General features: G+C 33.4%; 1 protein-coding gene across 2 annotated transcripts in view; it reads right to left on the bottom strand.

The window, feature by feature from the left end:
* Positions 1 to 233: 233 nt before the first annotated feature.
* LOC124359273 overlaps positions 234 to 24,811 on the bottom strand; it is a 297,085-nt gene continuing 272,507 nt past the window's right edge. For both annotated transcript variants that reach the window (XM_046811889.1, XM_046811888.1), the window contains 5 exons: positions 16,107 to 16,285; positions 9,679 to 9,839; positions 8,948 to 9,096; positions 7,207 to 7,410; positions 234 to 5,708 (listed from right to left, as the gene is read on the bottom strand). In XM_046811889.1, coding sequence (XP_046667845.1) covers positions 5,647 to 5,708; positions 7,207 to 7,410; positions 8,948 to 9,096; positions 9,679 to 9,839; positions 16,107 to 16,285 — 755 coding nt within the window. In that variant the 3' untranslated portion in view covers positions 234 to 5,646. The remainder of the gene's footprint in view (positions 5,709 to 7,206; positions 7,411 to 8,947; positions 9,097 to 9,678; positions 9,840 to 16,106; positions 16,286 to 24,811) is intronic.

Raw genomic sequence — 24,811 nt, forward strand, 5'->3', positions numbered from 1 at the left:
ATCCAAAGAATCGGCGTCGAAGAAGTTCAAAATGAAATCTTGACGTCATTTGGATATCAGAGACACCTAGTCTACAAATTATGGTGTAATTTAGGTGAGGGGGCATTCTTATTGCATCATTAGGTGCACAGTTGTGTGCATGCAACGAGCTTTTTTTGGACCGTATGTTGTGTTACGCTGTACTTTATAACTAGAGAAGTTGACTAAGGTTCAGTAAGAGGCAAATTGAAGATAATATCTTTATTTATTATTCATCAAAATACTTTGGAAGAGTTAACACTGTCACCTAATTGTATTATCTAACACAATTAGATTTGTAAGGTATTGTACCCATCTTCACGTTAGACATACTTCTGTTTTCCTCAACTTGGTTTGAATGGTAATAGTGTTAACATAAATTAAGTGGAACTTATAAAAAAACAATACACTATCAAACGAAAAATATTTTAAGGAAAACTTTACACTTCAGAGAATACAGAAATTTTATCACTCGTTACTGAAGATTAATTATATTCGCTCATATTAATCCATAAAATTTATATAATTTGTATTGTTTTCAACATTTGTTAAGGATAGAATCATACACAAATGAATTATTTAAACCTAGATCTACAGCTCAGTCATCAGTCAAGATCAGTATAGCCAAAATATATACTTTAGTTTTCATCAAAAATATACCTCAATTTCACATTGTTTGATATATTGTGTAAGATTTATGAATAGTTGGTTTAATAATAAACTTAACTTTGCAATTGCATCAATATGTCATATAAACTCTTACTCTATGAAACTTAAAGTCGATCTGCCCAAAATGTAAGTATTGTGTTCATCTCTTATTACTCTTTGAAGCTTATGGATTAACATATATATCATATAATAACATTTTAGATTAAAATTAAATTGATTTCATTATTTTCATAATACAACATTTATAACTGTTGTGGAAAATTGGGGTTTTAACACCATCATATGATAATACATGAATAAACATTTAATACATCTAAAAATGTAAAAATCCAAAACGTGAATGTAAATAAAAACAAGCGAATTACCAAATTCTTGAATTATAAGCTTGATACCATCATTACATATAACATTGTATTATAAGACTTGAAAATATGAGTGTTGGACGAATTTATAGATACAAAAATTAAGTTCGCACAAAAAATGTTACAGGAATATACACAACAGTAGTTCCGTTTAACACTTATGACATACGGTCAATCATCTGAACGTAACTCATTATAACAAGCTGTAATTTTGTTCCAATTGTTTAAACACCTGTAAACATAAATGGGCATACAAACTGCCTCAGACTTTGCCAACCGTCATTTAACAACCAAGTATGAGATCTTTATAACAACAAAGAACGTAGCAGAACGAAGTCAATTCCTGCTTTGGTTCTGTAATTTCGACTCGAATATAGGAATTTTAATTATACAGAAAGAATTTTTCACATAAGTATTACGTAGTGATGGTGAAACTAGTGCAATTCGGTAATATTAAATAAAGGATTTAGTGAACATTTACTATTGACATAATGTTTAGTCACAAATCAAACTACGAATGCACGTTATTCCTATTATGTTTGAATTAAAAGTCGAAAAGTACAGAACCAATTTACACCCTCGTAAAAATATAATCTTCTATGACAACATGCGAGTTCTATTTTTTGCATTAACAGCAAATGAGCTATTTGTAACAAGCTGTACTAAAAATATATCTTAGCCTATAACAAATCTTAAAATTAAACAGCTTAGCTCTAAAGTCATAAAAATCACGTTAAGGTAAGCTCTATTTGCAGGCGATGCAGTCGGGAATGCGGGCGCTACAACACAAGCCTCAGTCATTAAATGTAAAAACACAGTAGAGATAAAATATTAGTACTTATGCTCTCATAGAATGGAGCATATGTACTACCACACTCATAGAACATATGAACTATACAAAAATCATTGTTTGTTTTGTTACTGACCATCTGAGGTATAGAAAAAACCGTCGGAAAAAAATTGAACTACATCAAGTAACAACTTCTACCTATATCTAAAAAACATTTTATTGTTTTACAATATCAGAAAATTTAATGAGTAGCTAATTTAATTACTACAATATAAATTAGTTTACTGGAAAATATTTATGTAAACATTAACGAGTGTTAATTTCAAAGGTAACAGTATAAACAATTAATCTATTGACGTTACTTGTATTTAAGATGAAACTGCTTGCATTCTATAGGAAATGTACATCTAATTTACATATATAACAAAAAACAAACTACTACGGTAATAACAATTATATTTCTAGTCATACGTATAAAATTGTCAGTACAGTTAGAAAATAATCATTGTATAATCCCTCAGATGTCCAGTAAAACTCGAGTAAACTATTAGTAAAGATTTAATCTAGGAACGGACAGCCATGGTCATTTAATCAATAGAAGGAGGAGTGGCTTGCCGAGGAATCCACGGAGAGAGGTTTGAACGTTGTATTTAGTACATTATAATTTACTTATGATATTTTGTCAAGGATAGTATTCAATAAACTTGTCTACGACGATATTAACATGCAACCCTATAAGTGATATGAAGGTTAACACTTGTGCTCATACGTTTGCACTTATCTTTTTATCGTTAAAGGTGATTAGAAAAGCAACTTATGCAGTTTGTCACACATAATCAAATTTCGTTGATAAATATTGAGAATTTATACTGCTAAAATAGTTACTGTAAATTAGAAACATGTAAGATGCTTCCAGAATATTATATTCAGTTGTGTGGTAAACCGGGTGTTAAATATAACTCAAATGGAGATGGATTTAAAATCTAAATTTTATGTTTTATAACGACGTATTTATTCATTCAATAGCTGGACTTAAAATAAAAACGGCTAATTTTGATATAACAACGCGTATACATTATTAAAAGATAATTATTAAAAGCTCGTCAATTGACAGAATTAATATGACAAAGGAAAAGGCTGAATGTATTTCCACTGCCATATTAATCTAAAACTAATACAGAGAAGGGCCTCTTCTGGGGAAGAAGAAGTTTACCCAATCCAATAAGTAAATTCATCCATATGTTTGTACTGTAGGGCTCTTGACATGATCAAATAATATCATTGGCTGATGGAATTATTTGATTATATATTAACCATACATAGTTATTATAAACGCTCACTAATGATTAACATGCAAAAGCGTTAAGTATTGGTTTCTTAACCAATTGTATTTTAAAATATTAGTGCTTCAAAATTAAAAATGTGTACAGATTGTGTCCTAAATCAAATATACTTCAGATTTAGAATTGTTAAAAGTTATTATTCGGCATTAAACTAATGAAGAGCAATTGTCATGATTGTGTAATGAAATTAATATTTTACAAAATCCCCCTTAATTGCCTCACAAACAATGAAGGAGATAGTAACGAAAGCAAGGATGCAAGACCCCTCCTCCAACCACGTAAATGATCTCAGCATCAGGTTTTACCTGAGGTATTCAGCCCTGGAACATAACTTAGGGCCTCTCAAGCACTCTTTTGATTTATAGAACAAAGTTTTAAGTTTGTTCAGATTGTACCAACCACTCTGCTTCGCGTCTTACATACTTACATACAAGTTTCAAAATGGTGTTTCTGATGAAAAACTTTCTAACTTATTACCAACTTTGATGCCACTGTATTGTAGTCGTATGTACACAACTCAAATAGCGAGTACTCTTCAATAATTAACGTTATAGAACCTGAAACTTGAGGTTACAAATAATTAGAAAATACAGAAAATATCTGCGTTATCTTCTCAAATTGAAGGCAAATATGAACCTTTTAATGACTATCACGAAGATTGATCGAAATGTAACTACGTTTCAGTTTTTGTTATTAAACTACACGTTTTTATATTGTCTTTATGTTCCGCCTTTGTCGGCAGACGTACGTTAATTTTGTGATAACATCACCAATTATGATAAAATATATTAATTACTTATTTCTTATGGAATGTACATTAAATAAATATGCCATAAACAGTTTGAAATAAAAATTTGACAATTACGCAAGTTTTAGGCAATGCTGTAAGAATTCTAAAACACTTTTATTGAATTTTATTGAATTTAAAAAAATAACGGCCGCTATAATGTACCCTTTTGAGCTTTTTAAGGACAGTTTTCTCAAACCGCGTTCTATACTGAAATAACGAATAAAATCTAAACATAAGAGTTCTAATAAATTATCGTGGTGTTCTTCGTGTCGTAAAATAGTAAAAATGTCTTTTAAACCAAGACCTCATAAAACCTTTCCTAATGAAAAATTTCGAATACGGATCTTCTCACAGGGTATTTCACTACACAATACACTAACGTTATTTATTACGCAAAATGGAAAATCAGACTTGACAGTTGTAATCTACTCACAATGCCTAAAACAAAACAGACTTGGCAAAGAGGATCTCAGGAGATAACAGTTGTGACTGTAAGCTCTTCCCAGCTAATAATTCACGTCAGCTTCCGTAATGATAGGTGGATGGGAAATTGATCGAGACAGCTGAAAACTCGTTGCGATGTGTTCGGAGAGTATTCAACAGATCCTATCTTCAGCCATGTGGTTAGAAGTGTCTGTAGTTTATACATAAAATACACACACACATTTATATCCAGGGACCCAAATCTGCGCTAAGTTTGCGCCAGTTAGTTATTTCTTTGCATGATTCTATTAATATTTTATTTCCAAAATGAATTGTATTATATCATATATATCTGGTAGACGTTATTTATATATTTCATTGACACCGCTGCCGAGACATCAAAGTTTTGATTTTGTAATGGAAATGTAAATAAAAAATAAACTATATTCTAATTTAGTTATAACATATTTGACACCTTCTGCTAATTTATTGTATGTTTTGCTACCAAATGTTGTAACTTTTTTAATGAAACATTTTGAATTTTTTGTATGGCATATTGTAATAACCTCTAATTATTTAAAACTAACTGATACTATCAAATTAAATTTAATTGAAAAATAATAATTTTTACAGGCTACAAGTTGTACATATAAATAGGAATAAGAAACATCTGATCAATCCTAACAGAACAAGAACGGAAGTTTCATTTTTAAATATCTATATTGTGTGTGCACCGTTATATGTAAACAGTATAAACAGAGCATTATTTTTTGAGGAATGGTGATTTTACGATAGTTACAGTTAAGATGCTCTTTGAGTTCATTCTGAACTATGTTGAGTTTCAAGTTGCTAACTTTATATTTTTTACCAAGTTAAAAATAACTATAAAAACTATTTTTGAAAATATGAGAATGATTGAGTTATGAAAGCAAGAGTTTAAAAACAAACATTCCACTTTAGTTTCAAGAGATCGTTATGAGCATTAAAGCTTATATTTTGATACATCTCCATCGTCAGTTTCCATTCACCGAAACCAAGCTCGGGAGCAACTCGAAGCAGAGTGACTGGTGGCAGTTAGTCTGTCCGAGTTGCGGCCACCGCTGGGCGCTGGCCTGGCCTATTGTTACTACCGGTACCTAGCTACTACTCGGTAGTCTATTTCTTCTCCGGCTCCTTGTCCTTGTGCGGTGTCACCGAGAAAGGGAAAGGAGTGGCGTCAGGTGAGAACCACGCGGTCAGCAGTCTACGTAGTCACATTTGGTTATGGTGCCTCTTCAGGATATACTCTTGTAGTGCGTAGTTGTTATTGTGACCTGCAACACGAGATATATTTCACATTATTGTTAGCTCTACTATCACTTGTTATTGTAACCATCATTGGACGTTTTCAAAAATTTTCTAATCAAGCATTAGAAAACTAATTATTATATTTTAGTTTCGCGCCAAGAGTGTTCATTTCTGGCTGGTTCTTCCTTGCCAGAGGAACATTTACTTGTATAGCTAAACCGATGTATCAATTAAATCTGGGAAATTTATGTAAGTCTAGGAGCGGCACATCACTAAACGCAAATGTTGAGGCATTGGGGTAAAAGATGGGTCTCTGGGTGATGGCTGTTGGAATATTGGGCTCCCTTAGGGTTTTACAAGCCTAGCGTGTAAGAAGTAATACAGTTCCCTGGGTGGTTTGACCGGTAGAGGCTGGAACAGGGCTCGCTTCACCCTCTTTCAAGTTGACGAGATAAATAGTGCACGTTATATCTACTTATGGGATTTTGACAGACAAATCTCCTAACCTTATCCATCCTGAGTCTTAATCCATGTATCACTCCGCAAGCAGCGACAATGCAATGAAGGGTTCCCAGGATTCTTGTCCTATGTGAACATAAACTAGCATATTCTTAATATGGTATTCAAATCCCTTAAACAAATTTCTGATCCCAGATAAAAAGCAATGGCTTTCAGTGCATATTACATTTATTTTTATCTTGTGTCATGAGATGCTGTCAATATGGAAGGGTATTATAAACAATATACGTATATTGATAAACGCAAAGAAGTATAATATCAAAGATTCATTAAAATAGGTGAATATAGAATCGTGTTAGTGCGATAGGAACTGAAGAGATGACTAGATACCCAAGTTCGACATCAATGCGTTCTTTTTTATAATTTTAAAATGTAGGTACATAATCATCTAACCTATTAACAATTGTACGATTTACTTTTTTTAACATGAAACTATCTGTTATAATTACCCGCAACTTACAGAACCCGGCTGTAATGGCGGCCATCTTGATGTGGCCTCGTAAGAACAAAGTTTAACCTCAAACACGTTTACTAGAAGTTTGGGAGGTGTCTAATATGAAGGATATGTTTGGTAAGCGTTGAAATGATTTTAGTTATTAGTTTTTTTGTTGGTTAATCTTAAACTGTATTAAACAATTTAAAACGCATAATTTAACATTTCTACATGTAAATGAAAGCATTTGGATTTGTTTTAAGAATTTTTTTTTAAATGGGGATCTTTTACAACTCATCAATTAAAGAAGGGCATCAGAGAGTTTAAGATTTAACATTTATTTGGGGTTTAACTCAAGGTTGTTTCACTACAGCTCTTAAAAGTAATTTTGTAATTACCGTGGTGGTTATACATTTTCCTAAGGGTTAGTAGTCTACAGGGACAAAAAGTAGCATATCAGCTGTTTCCTGTCTAATTAAAAATCCTGTCTGTTGTTCCTGTGATGGATTATTCGAGTAACATTGTTACAGAGCTGAATGGCTCTCCAAGAGCAAATTCAACCTATCACTGACCCTGTTTGAGCGCATCCTCCGGAATGAGCAGTGCACAGTGACTGTTAGTGTCACTGTCTATGTCAGTAGACATGACTGCTGACAGATGCCTGTGATGGGCTGTGGGGTTGATGTGGTGTAGAGGCGTGTTCTGCAGACTGTTCTGAGCTTGCAGTGTCGAAACTTCGTTAGGCACCAGGCGGCGGGCCGTCAGGGTATTTGTTCCTGAGAAACAAACGTTAATTAACTTCACGAATACAACACTGTGCATTTCTAATACGAGCCGAGAGCCATTTTGCGTTGTATAAGCACGACTTGGCATTTATTGAAATAAACATTGGAGTTTCCTCATAGAATGAAATTGATCCTCAGTTGCGTTAGTTTTAGTTGAGGTCTAAGTGTATTAAAAGTGTAAACAATTTGGAATACAATGTTTTTTCTCGGATCATTATTTCTTAGCTATAAAGCTTAGAAACAAAACATGAAAAGTTTGTCAACACTTAAAAACTAGTCATGTGAACAAATATTATATTAACACAAGCTAACTATAAACAGATCTACCAAGTGGCAGCTTTTCCTCTTTATCTAGTTGTTTAACGGTTATATAGCTCGTATTCGTAATTGTAAGTTTCAAGTTTTAATATTTTTTACCCTTTCATTTCAACATTCACCACTATATGTAAAATAGTGTATCTCAACCACCACTGTAAGTAAAAAATTAAGTGTCTCTGATGGTAAAGTGAATAAATAAATAATAAATATAAACGATCTTAGAATAAATTCGTCTATCGATCGATATTGAAAAATCAGGTTATGTGCTTATAAAAAACAAAGTGGCTCTCGGCTTCCAGACTGTATATTAACTAGGTCAGGTAATTTATTTCATAGTCGCATTTTATTTTGTTTTCTCTAAAGGGTGTTGTTAATGCTTATTTACATTTGGAAACCAAATGGTGACTGTATACTATAGTGAATCACTTCTGACCATTATTTGCTGAGCGTTAGCGAAGCTTATTGCTCGAGGGGTTGAAAACTCCCACTTCTATCGCTCCACCGGTTTATCTGTACGTGAAATATCTCGGAATCTAATTTAACCATAGACTTTAAATTTGTATGAAGCTTCATTTATATTCCAGGAACACTGATTTGGTGGTGGTGTAGCTACATGGGATTCGGCTGAGCGTTTAAACACTCGGGATTTGGGTAACCATAGCCAACGAGGAAATAACATAATAAATAAATCTATAAACAAACTCAGTACGCTGCTAAGAGATTTCAATAAGTGACATATTACGAGTATAACATGTAACCTAACTATCGCAACACATACAACATCATATTATGATGACTCACTGTGTAAATTTGTATTATTAAAACAATGATATGAAACCTAATTGAATGAGTAAAATATGAATGTACCTTTTACAATATCTTGGATTCTCGGACTCTTTTTTGGATTTTAAATTTAGCATAAAAATTCATTTCTACACAGAAAAGAATGAAGTTATTGGTTATTGTGGTGCATGTCCAACCATGGATTTTGACTGAGCACCATTAAAGCCTGTCACCCACAGTATTTGGACACAATTTATTTTTTTCTGCCAGGGGAAATAAAATTTCCTTTTTTGTATAACTCTCTGTCTGTAAATGTCATCTTTTCATCTTGAGAATGAAATGCGGATATATACTGAGGGAAGTCTGACACCTGGTGTGGCGTACTCCTACCTTGTTTTTTTGAAAGGCACAAGAGCAGCATCTTTACCTTGTGAAGCATCTGACATAATGCGTCCGTTGTTGTGTTCATGCCTTGCAATATGAGGTGCTTTGCTCGGGGTCTCCTGGAGGTACAGACCCGCCCGCAACTCGCCCTGCAGGATCTTGATCTTCTGGATCATCTCTCGAATCTCGTACCTGGGCCATTATCAAAATTATCATCTCATATATCAAAATTAGTGTAAAGTTATTGTGAAGATGGTAGTTGCAGAGTTAAGTAACTGAAACGTGAAGTGGGTGAGGTTGTTTTGTGTATATTTAAGTGTATGAAATCAAGATGTCGGTGCTACTTAGCATTTCGGTGCTAATCTGGAATCTCTAACTAAAACAAAATCTCAAACCATATCGTATTGTAACCATAAAAAGTTATATAACTATTTTAACCTTGTGAACTAAACCTAACAAAACTTTAAATATGAGTAAATTCTTTAAAAAAGTTTTACTTTTGGTTGATTTATTTTGTATACCTTTAACAGTATTGATAATGTTAAATTAAAACTCAGGTTGTCTCCTCCGATAACCAGGACTGGACCCATCTTGCAATTCAATAAATGTAGTGTAGGCTTCATTAGTGGTTACTTTGATAAAATATGAGTACACCAGCTGTGCACTCGCAGATATTTACTAAATTATCACTTTTCATTGTCTTTTTTAACATCGAATTTAGAGTAATATCGAGAGTTAAAAGTAGGTACGTGTTGTAATTGAAGGAAAGCTCACCTGAGAATTCCTAGGAAGCACAGTTTGAGGAAAGCTATGACGCAATAGCCCAGGACGAATAGAATATCTGCTGTCTGACGCAGCCACATCAATATCCTCTCTTCGCAGCCATCTCTGTAGAAACTGCTTGAGTTCATGCACCTGATGGAACCTCCACCCGGCTGCAACATTACCTCATGTACTTACTCAGAGTACTTTACTTCATAACATGGTCTTTATGTTATAAAGTAGAATGGAACCCATCGAAAATGTTGAGGTTAAGTCTAAGCCTAAGCAGATACCATACTAAAGTATTTTTCAGTAGATTGTTTGAAACTGTATGATATAACTACCATAGCAATACAGAGTTTGTCCTAATTAAAATAAATTGGAAATAACTGGACATTTCTGTTATCTAAATATTTTAAACCTGGGATGGAGTGAAGGGATAACAAATATATACCACTACTGAACTACTCGAAAAATATTCCATTATACAAAAATATGAGCCAATATGTTCTGGCAAGTTAATAACTATTGCCTCAGATACCATTCGATAATCCCAAGATCCTGCATTGGTATCCCAGTTCGGGCACATAACTTTTGTGTACAAAAAAGCATATAATCGTGTGAAGTAATATGATGCACTGTTACTGACAAGATAAGCTTCAAATCATCAATTCAACAAAACTGATCGATCCACTGTCCAAAAGTCATGGTGTATGAAAGCTGAGAGTAACAGGATTTTCCCGACAGTTAGAGATAATTTAAGGATACACAAAATCAGTGACTGACCTAATTCATAGCTACAAAGTTTGTTGAAAAGAACAAATAATGCTAAAGCGCTGTGAGACGCATAATTCAAGAATTACAAACACCGTGTCGTGACAAATCCATGCTCACAATCTTACATACATTCAGGCGTACTTAATAAAACAAATACAATTATTATAAACAGAACCAAACAATAGAGGTCACAAGTATTGTTCGCCTAAAGCAACAACCAACCATGTATAGTTGAGATATTTTGTCTTGTGATTATCGACTGCAATCCCTCTAGAATAAATCAGATTTTAGATCTGAAAAAATTGTGTTACTGATTTTTTATATCAATGAACGATAACAAATGTCCGAAAATCCGGTTACTTTTCTATTATAGTTGCAGAAATACTTTCAATCAAAAATGCTCTAGAATAGTTTGAATGGTTGCCATAACATTATTTAAAATCTTATAAAAGGGTCAAAAGCCTCGTTAATCAGATAATGGCACATGTGAGCTTGTGAAACTTGGAGTTGTCTAAGCCTTAACTGCTTCTAAGCTTTCAGCAGAACTCACAAAGAGCACAATGAGCGATGGCAACTCATCTAAGTTTCCACGAAATCAATAACTTCAGACAGTTTAAAGCTAACAAAAGTTTCCCGTTAATTTTTTATACAACTACGTTTTATTTGTCTGGTTTAATTTTATTTATTTAATAGATACAGGTGAAACAATCGAAGCTCTTCTACTTATATGGTTAGTTTTCATTTTTCTACTTATGTTTGATTGTATCTATGTATTATATTTCTAAATTCCATCTCTTTTGAGGCTAGATGCAAATAATACTATTTTCACAAATATGTAATTTAAGTCTATGAGATACCGCAATATATTGCCTAACATGAAATTCACCAAAATGTAACAATGAAACTTGTAACTGTAATTTTGTAACACAACGATAACGACAGTCTTTAATAGTTCATATGGCATCTGTTAACCTCAATTAAGGTCTATATTGGCGTAACTAGTATCACTAGAATAAGTATATATTAACTATAACTGTTATCTTTAAAATAAAATTAACAGTGACATGGTATATTTAGGTAATTTTTAAGAAATGCGTAATGTGGCGTTGCATTATCTAGTTATAGACTATTACATTAAAGACATTTTTGTTCATTAGCATTTTTATTTCCATACAATAGTTACAATTCGCCTTTTAGAAAAGATGAGTATGCTGAGGAAAACGCTGAATAAGCAAAAAAGTAAACACTGTCGATCAAAGGAAAGTCAACAAATGGTTTTCAAGTCAGTATTCCTTATCTTTTGTTTATTTGGCGGGATCTTATAAATGCTAGGGCTTTGCTCTTAAAACGACCTCTTAAAAGTTCCTCAGAATTCTTGCTTGCACATTTTATTTAACAGTTGGTTTTGTTAATGCTAAAAATCGTGACGAGCATAAAACATGAGCCCGGGGGTGTGGAAGGCCGTGCACCGCAGCAACTTTTAAAGGATCAAAGGAGGTAATGTAGCGTGGTCCTAGGATAAGCGGGTTGACATTTATTTACGCGTTGTCAACTGACATTGGGTGAAATAACAAGTTGTTGGAGATAACACTCCACTTTTAAATTCTTAAATGTAAAAATGCTAACATAAAAGTTTTAGACAATGTATTCCAATACGTTAAATATGACAACTTTAAACGAAGGGTAGTTTTGAGTGAAGGTTTGTATTATTAATGTATAATAGGTCTAGAAGTATTAGCGTGAGATCAATATTTAAAGTTTAATATCAACACTGGTGTATATCGAGGGTAAGGTTCGTAAATAAAGAGAACGAAAGAGGAACAAAGATACTGAACTTTAGATTTTTATTTTTTAGTACATAAGTACATACTTTGAAGGTTTTATAAGCAGTACACGTTTACTAACTTACATATTGGTTTGGAGATGCCAAGACTTTTGTTAATTCTGAGAGAGTTCATAAGCCAATAGAACTCAGAATAGAACTCGAGAAGATTGATAACAACTATTTACAAAGTCACCTGCGGAAATAGAAATAGGCCAAACCACTTCACAAATAAACGAGCGGTTTTTAATTCGGAAAGCATGCAACTCTTTTCGCCTCAAGTGATGGACTCTTCTCTCCCTCAAAATCTCATATGACGATGTAATACCCAAGCGATCCACGTACAAAGGACTGTTTCCTAATAAGAATTCGTACCATACAAGAGGAAATCGACGTTTTTATATTCAGTGATTTACCAGTTGCGCATTTGTAGATACATACAGGACCACATATCGAGTATTGGCGGTACTAGTCGCTGTTATGTTGTTTGTGGTATGGTATTTACGATTTTTTCTTGGGTCTAATTAAGCCACAAGCTTTACATTGACACTAATGAAGGAAGTCATTTACTCGCTTTAGTCTTTTCGTCGCTCAAGATAAATCGGCGTAGTATTTGGTTGTCGTGGCTGCGCAAGAGTAGTCGTTCTAGACTGACACTGATGTTGGAAGTAGTAACTCCGATGTGGTCTTTTCGTCGCACATGGTAATTGGGATCTTGTCTTGGTAGCTAAGATTATGGCACAATAACAGTCTACACCTCTGATATTATTGTAGGAATTTACTACTCCGATGTGGTCTTTTCGTCGAACACGGTAATTGGGATCTTGTCGTGGTAGCTAAGATTATGGCATAATAACAGTCTACATCTCTGACACTGATATAGGAATTTACTACTCCGATGTGGTCTTTTCGTCGAACACGGTAATTGGGATCTTGTCGTGGTAGCTAAGATTATGGCGTAATAACAGTCTACATCTCTGACACTGATATAGGAATTTACTACTCCGATGTGGTCTTTTCGTCGAACACTGTAATTGGGATCTTGTCGTGGTAGCTGAGATTATGTTGCAATACCAGTCTAAAACCCTAACACTGATGAGGAAAACTAGTAATCTCGTGAGGTCTATTCGTGGAAGATAGCTTGGTTCTGAATCTGTTCCTTTATAAACTGAAGACGTTCAATTCTCAGGTCCCCAGTTGTTAAGCAGATTTACCAATGCGGGTTTCTGAAGTAGTTTCAATTGACTAGGTGGAGAGTTACAGGGGATGCGTGGGAGAGATAACGTGGGCCTTCCATTCATACCACGAGTGGGTGAATTGAAAACGACAATATCATAGGCATCAGCGCTCTTCGTAACCCTGTGCTATTTCCTTTCACAATTTAATCCCTTTCTCGATCGTTTCCAATTGTGGTGAAAGTATATAATACAACTCGAGTTTAGAATGTAAGAGAGTTCGGATAATTCAATTCAGTTACAAATATTAAGGTTAGTAAGAAATTCCAGTCTGTTACTATTAAGCTTACTTTGTTATAATACAATTATGTGTATTAGCCGAAAAGTTTTTTCGTTAGGATATTAACAGCGAACATTTTAGAGATAGACTAGTTTATACTGCTTTACTATTAAGAGATAGCTCTGCCACATTATTAAAAAGTAACACCGTGGCTTTACCTGCAACGCAAACTAAAGTGATGTAATACAATAGTTAATAAAGTAGTTAACTGTGAAAAGAGACTTAACTAGAAAGTATAATAAGTAAGTGTAATTGAGTCTTATTAAAGTTTTAATGTAAATAATGCAATTTAGTTTTTGAATTAGAATTTCGATAAGAAGTTTATTCAAATTATTCTTTCAAAGCTATTTATCTTTTTATGCTTTTTTATAAATGCATTTGGTGTGTCTGCGCATAAATAACGACATTGGTCTGTCTCTCAGAAATTTATATATTTTTAAATAATTTACAAGGATTTTAATCTTAGAGTTCAAACGATGTAAAAGCTCTTGTACAAAAAGAGGAGATTTACTCAATATTTGGAATGTTTGGGATGTTAGAGACGTTTATACCTTCAGGGAACCTATTGATTGGTTCCTTACCAACTTGAGACGTAAGTGTTTAAACGCTGTCGTTCTGTGCAGTTTACGAAAGTTGTCTCTGTCTCTAGCACCTTGCACTAACTTCCATTTAGAGTAAGACCTCGAGAATATAGAGACAGGGTAAATTTAAAATCATTCTCTTTAGAGCTTTACAAAACATTCTAGGAGGTTAAAAAATTTTTACAGTTTATTTGTGCTATGAATACTCTTATAATTTGTATTTATAATTTGCACCCAATATTTAAGTTAAGAAAATGTGGACTTTTAATACTAATATAAGGAGGGTTTAACACATTAGCGGAAAAAACTTTGCAAGACTGTGTGGAAAATAAATGCTGAAGTAAGTTTTAATAAAACTTCGTTGTTATAATCACTCCATATTATCATCCCAAGATTGAATTACATTAAAAAGTACTAAGGCTACTAAAAATTACTGAATTTGTTCAGGAATTCATTTTTCGTTAATAATGAGAGAATATACTCTTGTTTTTGTTGGTAGCGAGGGCAGACATAGATTACATTTGATTAGAAGTTGTGTGTTTCAAAATTGATTCTCAAATAAATGGGATATTTAAACATCCCGGTTTATTTTTATTTTAGTTTTAGCCTGGTCTTGTTAGAATATTCAATCAACCTTCCAGTCTGACTTAAAATAAATGAAGACTCTTTAACCGGTCTATTATTGATGTCTGAGGTGCAGACTATATGGGAAAATGCATTCGCAGTCTGCACGCACTGTTGTCTGTCTTAGAGATATAACAAGAGCCAATCTTGTGGCAAACCCTGATTTCCCAAGTTGACATCTCGTGAACAGTATCATTGACGAACAAAGTCAACAGCTTTGAAGAGGAGAATGATGGGATAAATATGTATAGCACATGTTCACTCCTTTCCGGGCGATCAAAATAATGTAAAATAAATTCTGAACCGCCATAGGTGATCAATTTGTTTTCATAAACCAAAGTTTTCAGCATTTCGAAAAGTATAAGAAATTGCCTAGGAACCGTTTGTTGCAAACTACTGAGAGCCGGAAGAATGAATATTACAAAAATAGTTGCTTAAAATGCAATACTCGTGTTTCTTGAAAATATGAATCAACTTTGCTCTTTTCAATAAGAACGAGAAAATACTCAATGCAAACGAGAAATTGATCAGTCTTTACTGCCTTTGAAGACTCATTGAACTACCAATAAAATATTTATGTATTTTTTATTTTTGGATTGAAGTCACAAAATTAGGGGATTTATTAAAAGGGTATTTACTCTATAAAGCTCATCCTAGAAGCTTGTAAGAAATCCCAAAGGTAAACACATTTATTTAAGCTACAATAATATAAATTAATTTTTAAATTGGACATTTGTGACGCGTCTGATTTACAGGCTGATTTGTTATAATAAAATTGGTTATTTATTATAATAACACAATTTGGCATATGTTTGGACTTCTAACAAATTCTTCCTTTTTGAAGACAAACTCTACAAAGCCATAGTTCAACATAAAACGTTTACAAGTTGGACCAGACAAAACGTTTTGTAAATCCTGAATATTTGTTTGTATCTAGTGCTAAGAATTGTAAACTGGTGGTTTAACAAACCTTTTACTAAGACAGTATATCGTAAGCTTTTGGTAATGCATGATGAGTATACAGCACAAATAAAAACGGTAATACATTTTAATGAAATATACATAAAAACATATTAATACAATTATAATAATAAGTGCCTATAGGCCACGTTAAAATTTACCTGTGCTAGAGTGGTGGGGCTCTGTGTGGAGGTGGGCACCAAGGTGCTGCTGGGGGTGGTTGTTGTGAACACGAAGTGCCTGAGGGCGGCGGCCACGGGAGGCGCCTCTATACAACAACTCGCGGGCAGGAACGTGATGGGGAATGACGTCGTCAGTGGATCTATTGTTGAAGAAATACCTAAAAATAAACAAAGCTTACTTTGCGTGTAAAAAAAAACCATTAGAATAACACAAGTTAACTGTAATTGACTAATATAATAACTAATGCATCTCTTACAGTGTTATACTAATAGTAGGCCTATCCTCAGTTTTACACTCAATATTTTGGTAAATAACATATTCCAAAGATAAGTTCATGGTCACTGGATGATGATTCACCCTGATCACTGTAGAATAATTAGACTTTAGAGAACAGTGTTTCGGATTCATAAAGTCTGAGTGAATCAGTTTTTGTACGAACCAATGAAATAGCTTGAACTATCGTGCAGCAATTCACGATGTTTGATTGAATAGTATAAACGATTTCAGTAACACCTGACTATTAGAAGCCATCTTGGAAGTATCTTAAAGTACAAAGCTTTTAAACGGAAGTAGACATATTCAAGGTGCATTTTTGACTTTTCTCGTCATAAGTAGTAACATCAAAACTATGACATATACAATATTTAAGATCGGTTTAATTCACTAAAAGAACAAACATGCATGTCTCACAGGACACCCGGCTCGCTCTAATTGTTTCTAAACCTCAGTATACGATCATGAAAAGTAGAATATCTGCAAACCTGATAAAATGCAACGTATATTCTTGCTTTTCAACCAACGTTCCCTATGTTAACCTATTTTCTTGGTTAAGCTTAGTAATAATGGGTTTTTATATACCTAATGCATGTTATATCCTTTTTGTGCCAAAAAGAACCCGCTGACATCTCGATGAGGGCCGATGCTCAAAACGGTACTACTTTTTGTCTAGTGAACTGCTTTTTGAATCTATTTGTAATTATTACGAGCTCGCTGTGCTCTATTTTTTTTTGAAATTGTAGTCACGGAGTGAATGGTTCGTTGAGTCACATTAGTATCCAGTTCCTCCGTTTTTATTTCCACAGCTATTGTAAATGTTATATTGTATTCCAATGTCAAATAAATAAACACATTGGCAGTTTTGTTAGTTAAAATGAATTTTATAACATTTTATGCTCGATTAAATAATATAAAATATAAATTAAATTGATAGAACTCGTTACTGTCACTAGCTATAACAGTAAAATTATAACTGTATACGCGGAATGCTTGAGATTTTCCGTTTCAAAACTACTATATATATATTTTAATAATTGTCTTGAAGACTGACACAGCTAATTTTGTTTTTTTTATTTGCCTGTATGACAGCTGATATTCATTCGTGAAAACATACAATTCTATGAGTTAATAATGCTTTGATTCGATCAGATTTATAATTAACAAATTTAACCATTTTCACGCCGAAAATTGTAAAATTGCATTTTTCATTTTGATTTAATTTTTTTAACGGAGAAGCCGAATCTAATTTAAGCCTTATTCTGCCTGTCCTCGTGGGCCACTGACCTGTGAGAGAAATCTGATCAAACATAATAAAGGGGAATGTCGATACGGTTCAAGGTCGATGGTGCTGATAAAAAGTGCTTCGGTTACAGACAGGATTTGAACCTGCGCTATGTCCAACTTAGACCCAAGTCCAACGCTTCGGCCATTAGCACTCCTAGAGAGGTATTATTTAGTAATTCTTATATTATGGCATCAGTTGTAACCACAAATGGTAAAATTTAAAGCATTTTCACAAACTTTCACATATTAGACTCCAAGTTTCGAGCCACAGAATTAGTTATGATTTGATTAATTATATATAACGCGCGTACAGAAAGCAACATGGGAACAATATACGCTTGTTGGGGTAGCACAAGTATTTAGCCTGTGTAAAATTGAATCAAGAAAACATTACAAAAATACTAAATCAGTTCTTATTGGATTAAAGAAACCATAAACGGCAATGTTTTAGGAAAATTTTGGAGTCTAAAACGAAGTGAATCTGTAATAAAAAAGTAATATTAGATGTTCACAACCTGTTCTCGAGATGTTTTCTAATCCATCTGTTTCAATGATGATGGAATTGTGTTCTGATCATATGGTACACGTTAATAAACCGTTAGTGGACTATCATGATGAACAAACAATGCTGTAAAGTGGATGCGATGTACTCAGCAGTGTACAACCCATCCCTCCATTAATATGATGGCCGATCTGCTAGCAAGCAGTAAAACAACATGCACCTCGCGTATTGGCAGAATCAATCGCATAGCGTTATTGGAGCACGGATTTAATCTGGCATCTTCTCAAAACCTTTACAATGATTCAATTCATTTAAGCTATTTCATATCATATTTATTTAGTGAAACACTGAATGAAGACATGGTAGAGCCAATAGGTGTATAATAGTAAAGATGCGTGGAAGGTATATAGTGATTTAAAAATTATTGTTTATTTGTTTATAAATGGCAAGCAGCCAATTTATACAGAAATACAGTAACAAGGCTCAAGACAAACACATCACAACTTCTAGATCCACTATTAAATTGAACAAAGAGTTAAGTCACTGAAAGAGTTTAGCAATTGAAATAAAAAGCAGTAAACTACGTGACAAAAAGACCATACAAGATAACTGGTGAAATATGTATAAAGAGATACAAGAACAATTCAGTAGACTACTAACACTAATCATAAATATAGTAAATACTTCAAAAATTTACTATGAAGATTTTAATATCATAAATCTTTAAAGGTATAACAAAGGTAAATCTACAGAATTAATAACAGTAACCATGAAATAGTAACAAAAGATAACAAAGGGGAATATAAAATATATAATGAAATATGTATAAAGCTATAAAAACAAAGCTATAAAAACTGTAACAAAGAGAATACATAAAAAATATAACAACGGATAACAAGATACCAACATTTCACAGGACTGGACACACCCCACATCAACGTCTAGTACTAACACGTATATCAGACAATGATGGATAGAATGTTGAAGGCACGACCACACTAAGAGGCCACTAGATTCCCTAGGCGGACAAGTCTTGCAAGGGGACTGTTGAAGTTGAAGTTAGTGAGGTGATATCTTCTATATAAGTATTTAGACTCAGGAGATCACGAGATCTGGTATTCGTTGGAGTCCTAAAGTAGATCTCAGCCAGGAGGTCAGGGCACTGAATTATTCCATTGACTATCTTCAGGAGAAGGACAACGTCGGCCACATCACGACGAAGAGCAAGATAAGGAAGATTTAGCTCACTGGACAAAGCCCGAACCGGAACCTCCAGGTAGTTGTAGCCAAGCCGGGTACCGACCAAACGAACGAAGCGGCATTGCAGTTCTTCCAGTCTCATCTTCGCACCAGCTGTGTAAGGGGACCACACATGATTGGCATATTCCACAAGCTGCCTCACAAAAGAACAGTACAGGGAACAAAGCGCAGCCGGACTATTAATGCCTCTGGAGAATCTTGAAACAAAGCCCAACATTGTCACTTGATAATAAATACACACTTTGTCACTTGAAAATAAATAAACAAGTCTTTTACATTGTTATTGTTAGGGTGACTTTATTCGTTAAAAATTGGTTTTTACTACATAACCCAGTGATCAGAGAGTTGGGCTCCTTGATACGGATTCATTCAATGGAGATTGGACGGTGGTGCAGGAATTGTTCAAATAAAAAATACCATTTGTCATTCGCAGATATGATCGGCAAAGGAGTCAATTGTAGACTATATGTTACTCTGGTAAATGGTGAAAGATACGAGTAATTTTAGAAATATGATCTATTTTAGAAATAGATCTTTAAAACGTAATGAAATTCTTCTCCGGATTGCTTATCCCTTCTATTTCTAACTATATCGAGCACATTCTTTTCGGTACCCGTAACACTACCTGCCCGATATACTCTGTTGTCATTGCATTCCAACCAGGTGCCTAGGCCTTTTAGTGACAACTTTGCTGCCCATTGAAGTTTAATCCCAAAATGAATAGGATTCTTACTTGGGTAAAGTGAAACGTATGTACCAGGTTAAAATCTTTAGATCCTTTCTATAAAAAGTTATTTTACTGATAAACAGAGAGACAGCGACACGATTGTAAAAAAACCTGTTCTTCCATCGTATACAAGGATATAGTCATCTCAGATAGAAGCGATTTAATAAAATCATCTGAAATAACATCGCTAGATGACCTTCAAGAGTTGCAGGAAATGAAGTAACCTAGTCGGATAGAGAATTAGAGTACAGTGCTATAGTAGCATACGAGTGTGTAAGTGTATCTGTATAACATGATGCTAATAATGTCATGTCTTGGCATGACACTTTTGTCATCTTGACTTATAAATCGAAAATATCATAAATATCATGCAGGTAAAGGATTTCAATTCAGCTCCTTTAAAGTTTCTATGCTCCCAAAGATTTCATTTTGTACTTGAGCATTATGACCTGTGGGATGTGGATGGATATCTCCCACTGAGAGGAACATCCCTGTATCTATATCACGCTAATCATGTATTGTCCATTCAAATGCCCAAAGACAAAAAGTTTTCATGGAAGGCTGGAATGCTGGAATGTTGCAATGAAATAAATCGTGTAAAGAAAAGATTTATGAATTATGAGAGTGTTGCAGCAAGACGTGGGCGCCCGCTGGTAAGGGGTACATCTGTAAGTAGCAGAAGTTTAGCGAAGGTTGAGGGACTCGAAAACATAATTTCTGTGTATATGCAAAATATTTAGGGATCGAACTGATCTTACAGAACCCAAATTTTGTATGAAACTGCATATATAAATATGAAGCTTCATGCAGATTCCTGATATAAATGAGGAATATTGGGTTCTACCACGATGGTGCATGTCATTACATGGGATTTGGCTAAGGGTTAGCGAATATAATTGGTGACCATGTTGGCAAAGAGAAGATTGCAGAATAAATAAGTTTTTTTTGCAATATGAGTACAATAATGTGACATATTATCATGTTATATGGTTTAATATATATATATATATATATATATATATATATATATATATATATCATAATCACTGACGTGTAGATTATGTTTTTAAACTGCCACGACAACCAACTTAATTAACAAAACACGATATTTTCTCTATAAATTTTAAATTATTAATGAAATAATATCTACATTGACAAGAATGAGTTCTATGATAGTCGGTTTATGTCCATTATGGGATTTGGTTGAGAATTATTGAAACAAGTCAGTATTAAACATTAGATAACATTTATTCTTACACTAACAGATACCCACGGTTTCACACGTAATTTCATAGGTTTTGCACCTGTAGCACTTCTGTTTGGAGTGAATTATGTTTCTGACACCCATGTTCAGTTTACCTTCTTGCCACGATCAGAAAATATGTTAAAATGTCTTCATTTGTGGCCATTGTAATTTTCCATTGCCAATTGTAATCTAAGTATAGTTTTGATTAGTTCCATAGTTGATTTTGCCTTTATTCACGATAAAAATATATAGAAATACACAGATGTGAGCCTAATTCCGTTAAAAGACAACTAAGACGGAATTTATAAAATTTTTTATTTATAACACATGTTATAAGTATTTAAACTTATAGTAAAATTTAGAGAGTATCTTTGGCTTTCATATCTAATTCATAATATTTGTCGAAAAACAGTTAAAAGTACATTAAAATGGCAACATTAACGTGTTTGTTTATTTATAAACTGAAAACTATTTTTAACATTTTAAAACATTTAGACTTGGGATTGGTGCATTAAATAAAAACACAGTAAATGGCTCTTGCCGACTGCTTCAAAGGTAATCTTCGGAGTCAAAAATGTCACCTTCATATGTTTTAGGACATTTTATAAGGTGGATGAGTACCTAATAGCTGAAATATAAAAACGGCGTGAAAACTAATTGTTACTCCATATAAAATTTACAGATTATTAATGTAAACAAATCGAATAGTGATTAAATTAATGAAACAAATAGTAGTGCTGACATAAAGTAATGTTTACACAGAACACTTTATTACATTTGATAGGCTCTTTAAATAAATATTTTGCAACTTTAGAAACCAAAATAGGTTGTTTTTACTGATGGAACCTACATTAATATCAGAGACTATATGAATGTATAATATTATTAGGATTTGGATATGTTTGAAAAAATTAGAACCATTTCACTAACATTATAATGGACAAAAGTTGATTCTTCATATTCAAGTTATGTTTTAAACAACTGCGCGAGTATTAGTGATATCTAAATTAAATTTAATGCAAAAACATGATGAAACCATACATAAACACCCTTAAAAAGGTTTTCCCCTTTGACGAGAAAGGATGGCCATTTTGGAGCATGTTGAACAAGAGCAAACTTTTACAAATATTTTACAATATTGTAGTCTTTACTCCTGTAGATTACCAAAAGATGAATCTGTACACAGAGTGAAGTTAAGCTCCTTGTATTCAGAAAATCAAGAAATAGATGACGCAGAACGCTGCTCCTGATTAAGCCTTATTCAAATAAAACTGAGGCTTTGATATCGGAGATGTTTCGCTTCCAGACACGCTTGTCCACATCTCCTCCACATGTGGTTTGGTGTACTTAAAGGTACATAGTGTCATATGTAGCCACACAGAGTTAGCATTAGCAAAGTGACAAAGATAAGAGGATAGTATTAATTAAAAACGTACAAACAAAAACAAATTACAATAATTGTTGAAACGTTCAACTAAATTTCCTCACGACATTAAATGTTTTACTTCTTCACTTTAATCCAGAACATTACGAAACATAATCCCTATATTGCCTTTCCACAAATTTTGTTGTGTTAGTGAACTAAATAAGAAGTATGCATAGTATAAATGGAAGTATTGGGGTAATTATGTAATAAAATAAAAAGGAATAAGGAAATAAATTGCTTTCGATGGCTTTATTTATCTCCCAATTCAAATTAGGCAAATTGTGAAAACCCTAATCCTCTTCAATAGAGATTAAACTCTCCTTTTATGCCAGAAATGTGCTGAAAACACAATAACAATTAGAATTAAGGCAGCTTGGGACTGAAATGTACTTTTAATGAGAACACATAAAACAGACTTCTTTGATTCTCAAATAAAACTCGAGTGTTTTAAGAGTGATTCCCCAAATAGTTTAACCTTATAAAAATGAATTGTCACTTTTGAAAACGAACACAGTACGTTCATAATAGGTTTTGAAAGATGTGAACTTTCTATTCTAAATCACAAATAATTTATGAGACAGATTCTTGGAAACTTGTTTTATAGGCCGTATATGAAATAAACTATTTATACCGATCTTCTTTTCTTTTTAATGGCAGGAAAACCTAAAGAACTTGTAGACATAACGTCTTAATGTTTTTAGGCGTCAAAGAAAATATAATTTGACTCTGTTAAAATATAATACTAATAAAATGCAAAATCTGAGGACTCGTATTGGCCGTTAGCGAATCTCTCAAGGAGTTACACAATTTTAATTGATGCCTATATGTCTGTTCACACGGTATCTCGAGAACGGACCGACCTCTACACTTGGAATGTTGCAAATGTTTGCAAAGCTTCATTTGTATATAGACAACATCGTGTTCGATGGTGGAGGATGTCACTGCATTGGAATTTGCTGAGCGTTAGGGAAATATTTACGTTGGTATTGTGGGAAACCATGATGGCAACGAGAAATTCTCAGAATAAATAGATTTTTAAACAAACTGAGTAAAGTCATATGGACTTTTTATATTGTAACACGTGTCGCCTAAACATAATAATTGAACTAACTGTAAACTCAGAACTACGCGTGCAACCTCTGTGATGCACATTACGTAATACTCGTACATAGTGTGATGTACTCCTATCTTGTGTTGGCTGTAAATATATTTTATGTCACTACAATCCATCCAGGAGTTGGTTGATTATTATTCATGTTGACTATATGTAGCCTACGGCTATCTTAAGTAATACTTACATCTCTCAACCGTCAGATATCCAACAGTTAGTCTAGATCATTTTCTTTTGGAATTAAAATTTGTAGTATTTAGTCAAAATCAAAATCAAACATTTTGTATCAATATATTGGATACAACTTTGATTGCATTCATTATGTATCGTGTGTAAATATAAACAATGAACGCCAGAGCACATATTGCGTAAAAGGCATCGTCTAAGTTGCGTGCTAACTTTACAATCTGCAGATGAAATCGTTTAAGAGGTATCTTGTAGATAGTTAGGTCTCGCAAGCGCTTGGATAAGTTTGTTTTTTATACAGTGATACCATCGTACGAGGATTCCTAGTAGAAATGAAGTTAAATAAAAAATTTAAAGCCTATAAGTGAATTAATTCATTCTTGAAATATCTATAGAATAAAAGAAACATATGCAGATGTACAGACGAAGAGGATGTTTGTCAGAATCCTTGATTATAAGCAAAATATACAAAATTTAAGATTTATAGCTCATTTTTTCTTGAAATATCTTAAAGTATAGGATTTTCCTAATGCTCAGTCAAATCCAGGGACGGAAATACACTATCATCAAACTATATTGCGGAACTAACAAACCGATATAACGGAGTATCGAAGGAACTAACGAAAGTCAAACCGACGCTAGGTAACTTCATGAAATATGAATTA

This window comes from Homalodisca vitripennis, chromosome 4 (genome assembly GCF_021130785.1).
Source record: "Homalodisca vitripennis isolate AUS2020 chromosome 4, UT_GWSS_2.1, whole genome shotgun sequence".
NCBI lineage: Eukaryota > Metazoa > Arthropoda > Insecta > Hemiptera > Cicadellidae > Homalodisca > Homalodisca vitripennis.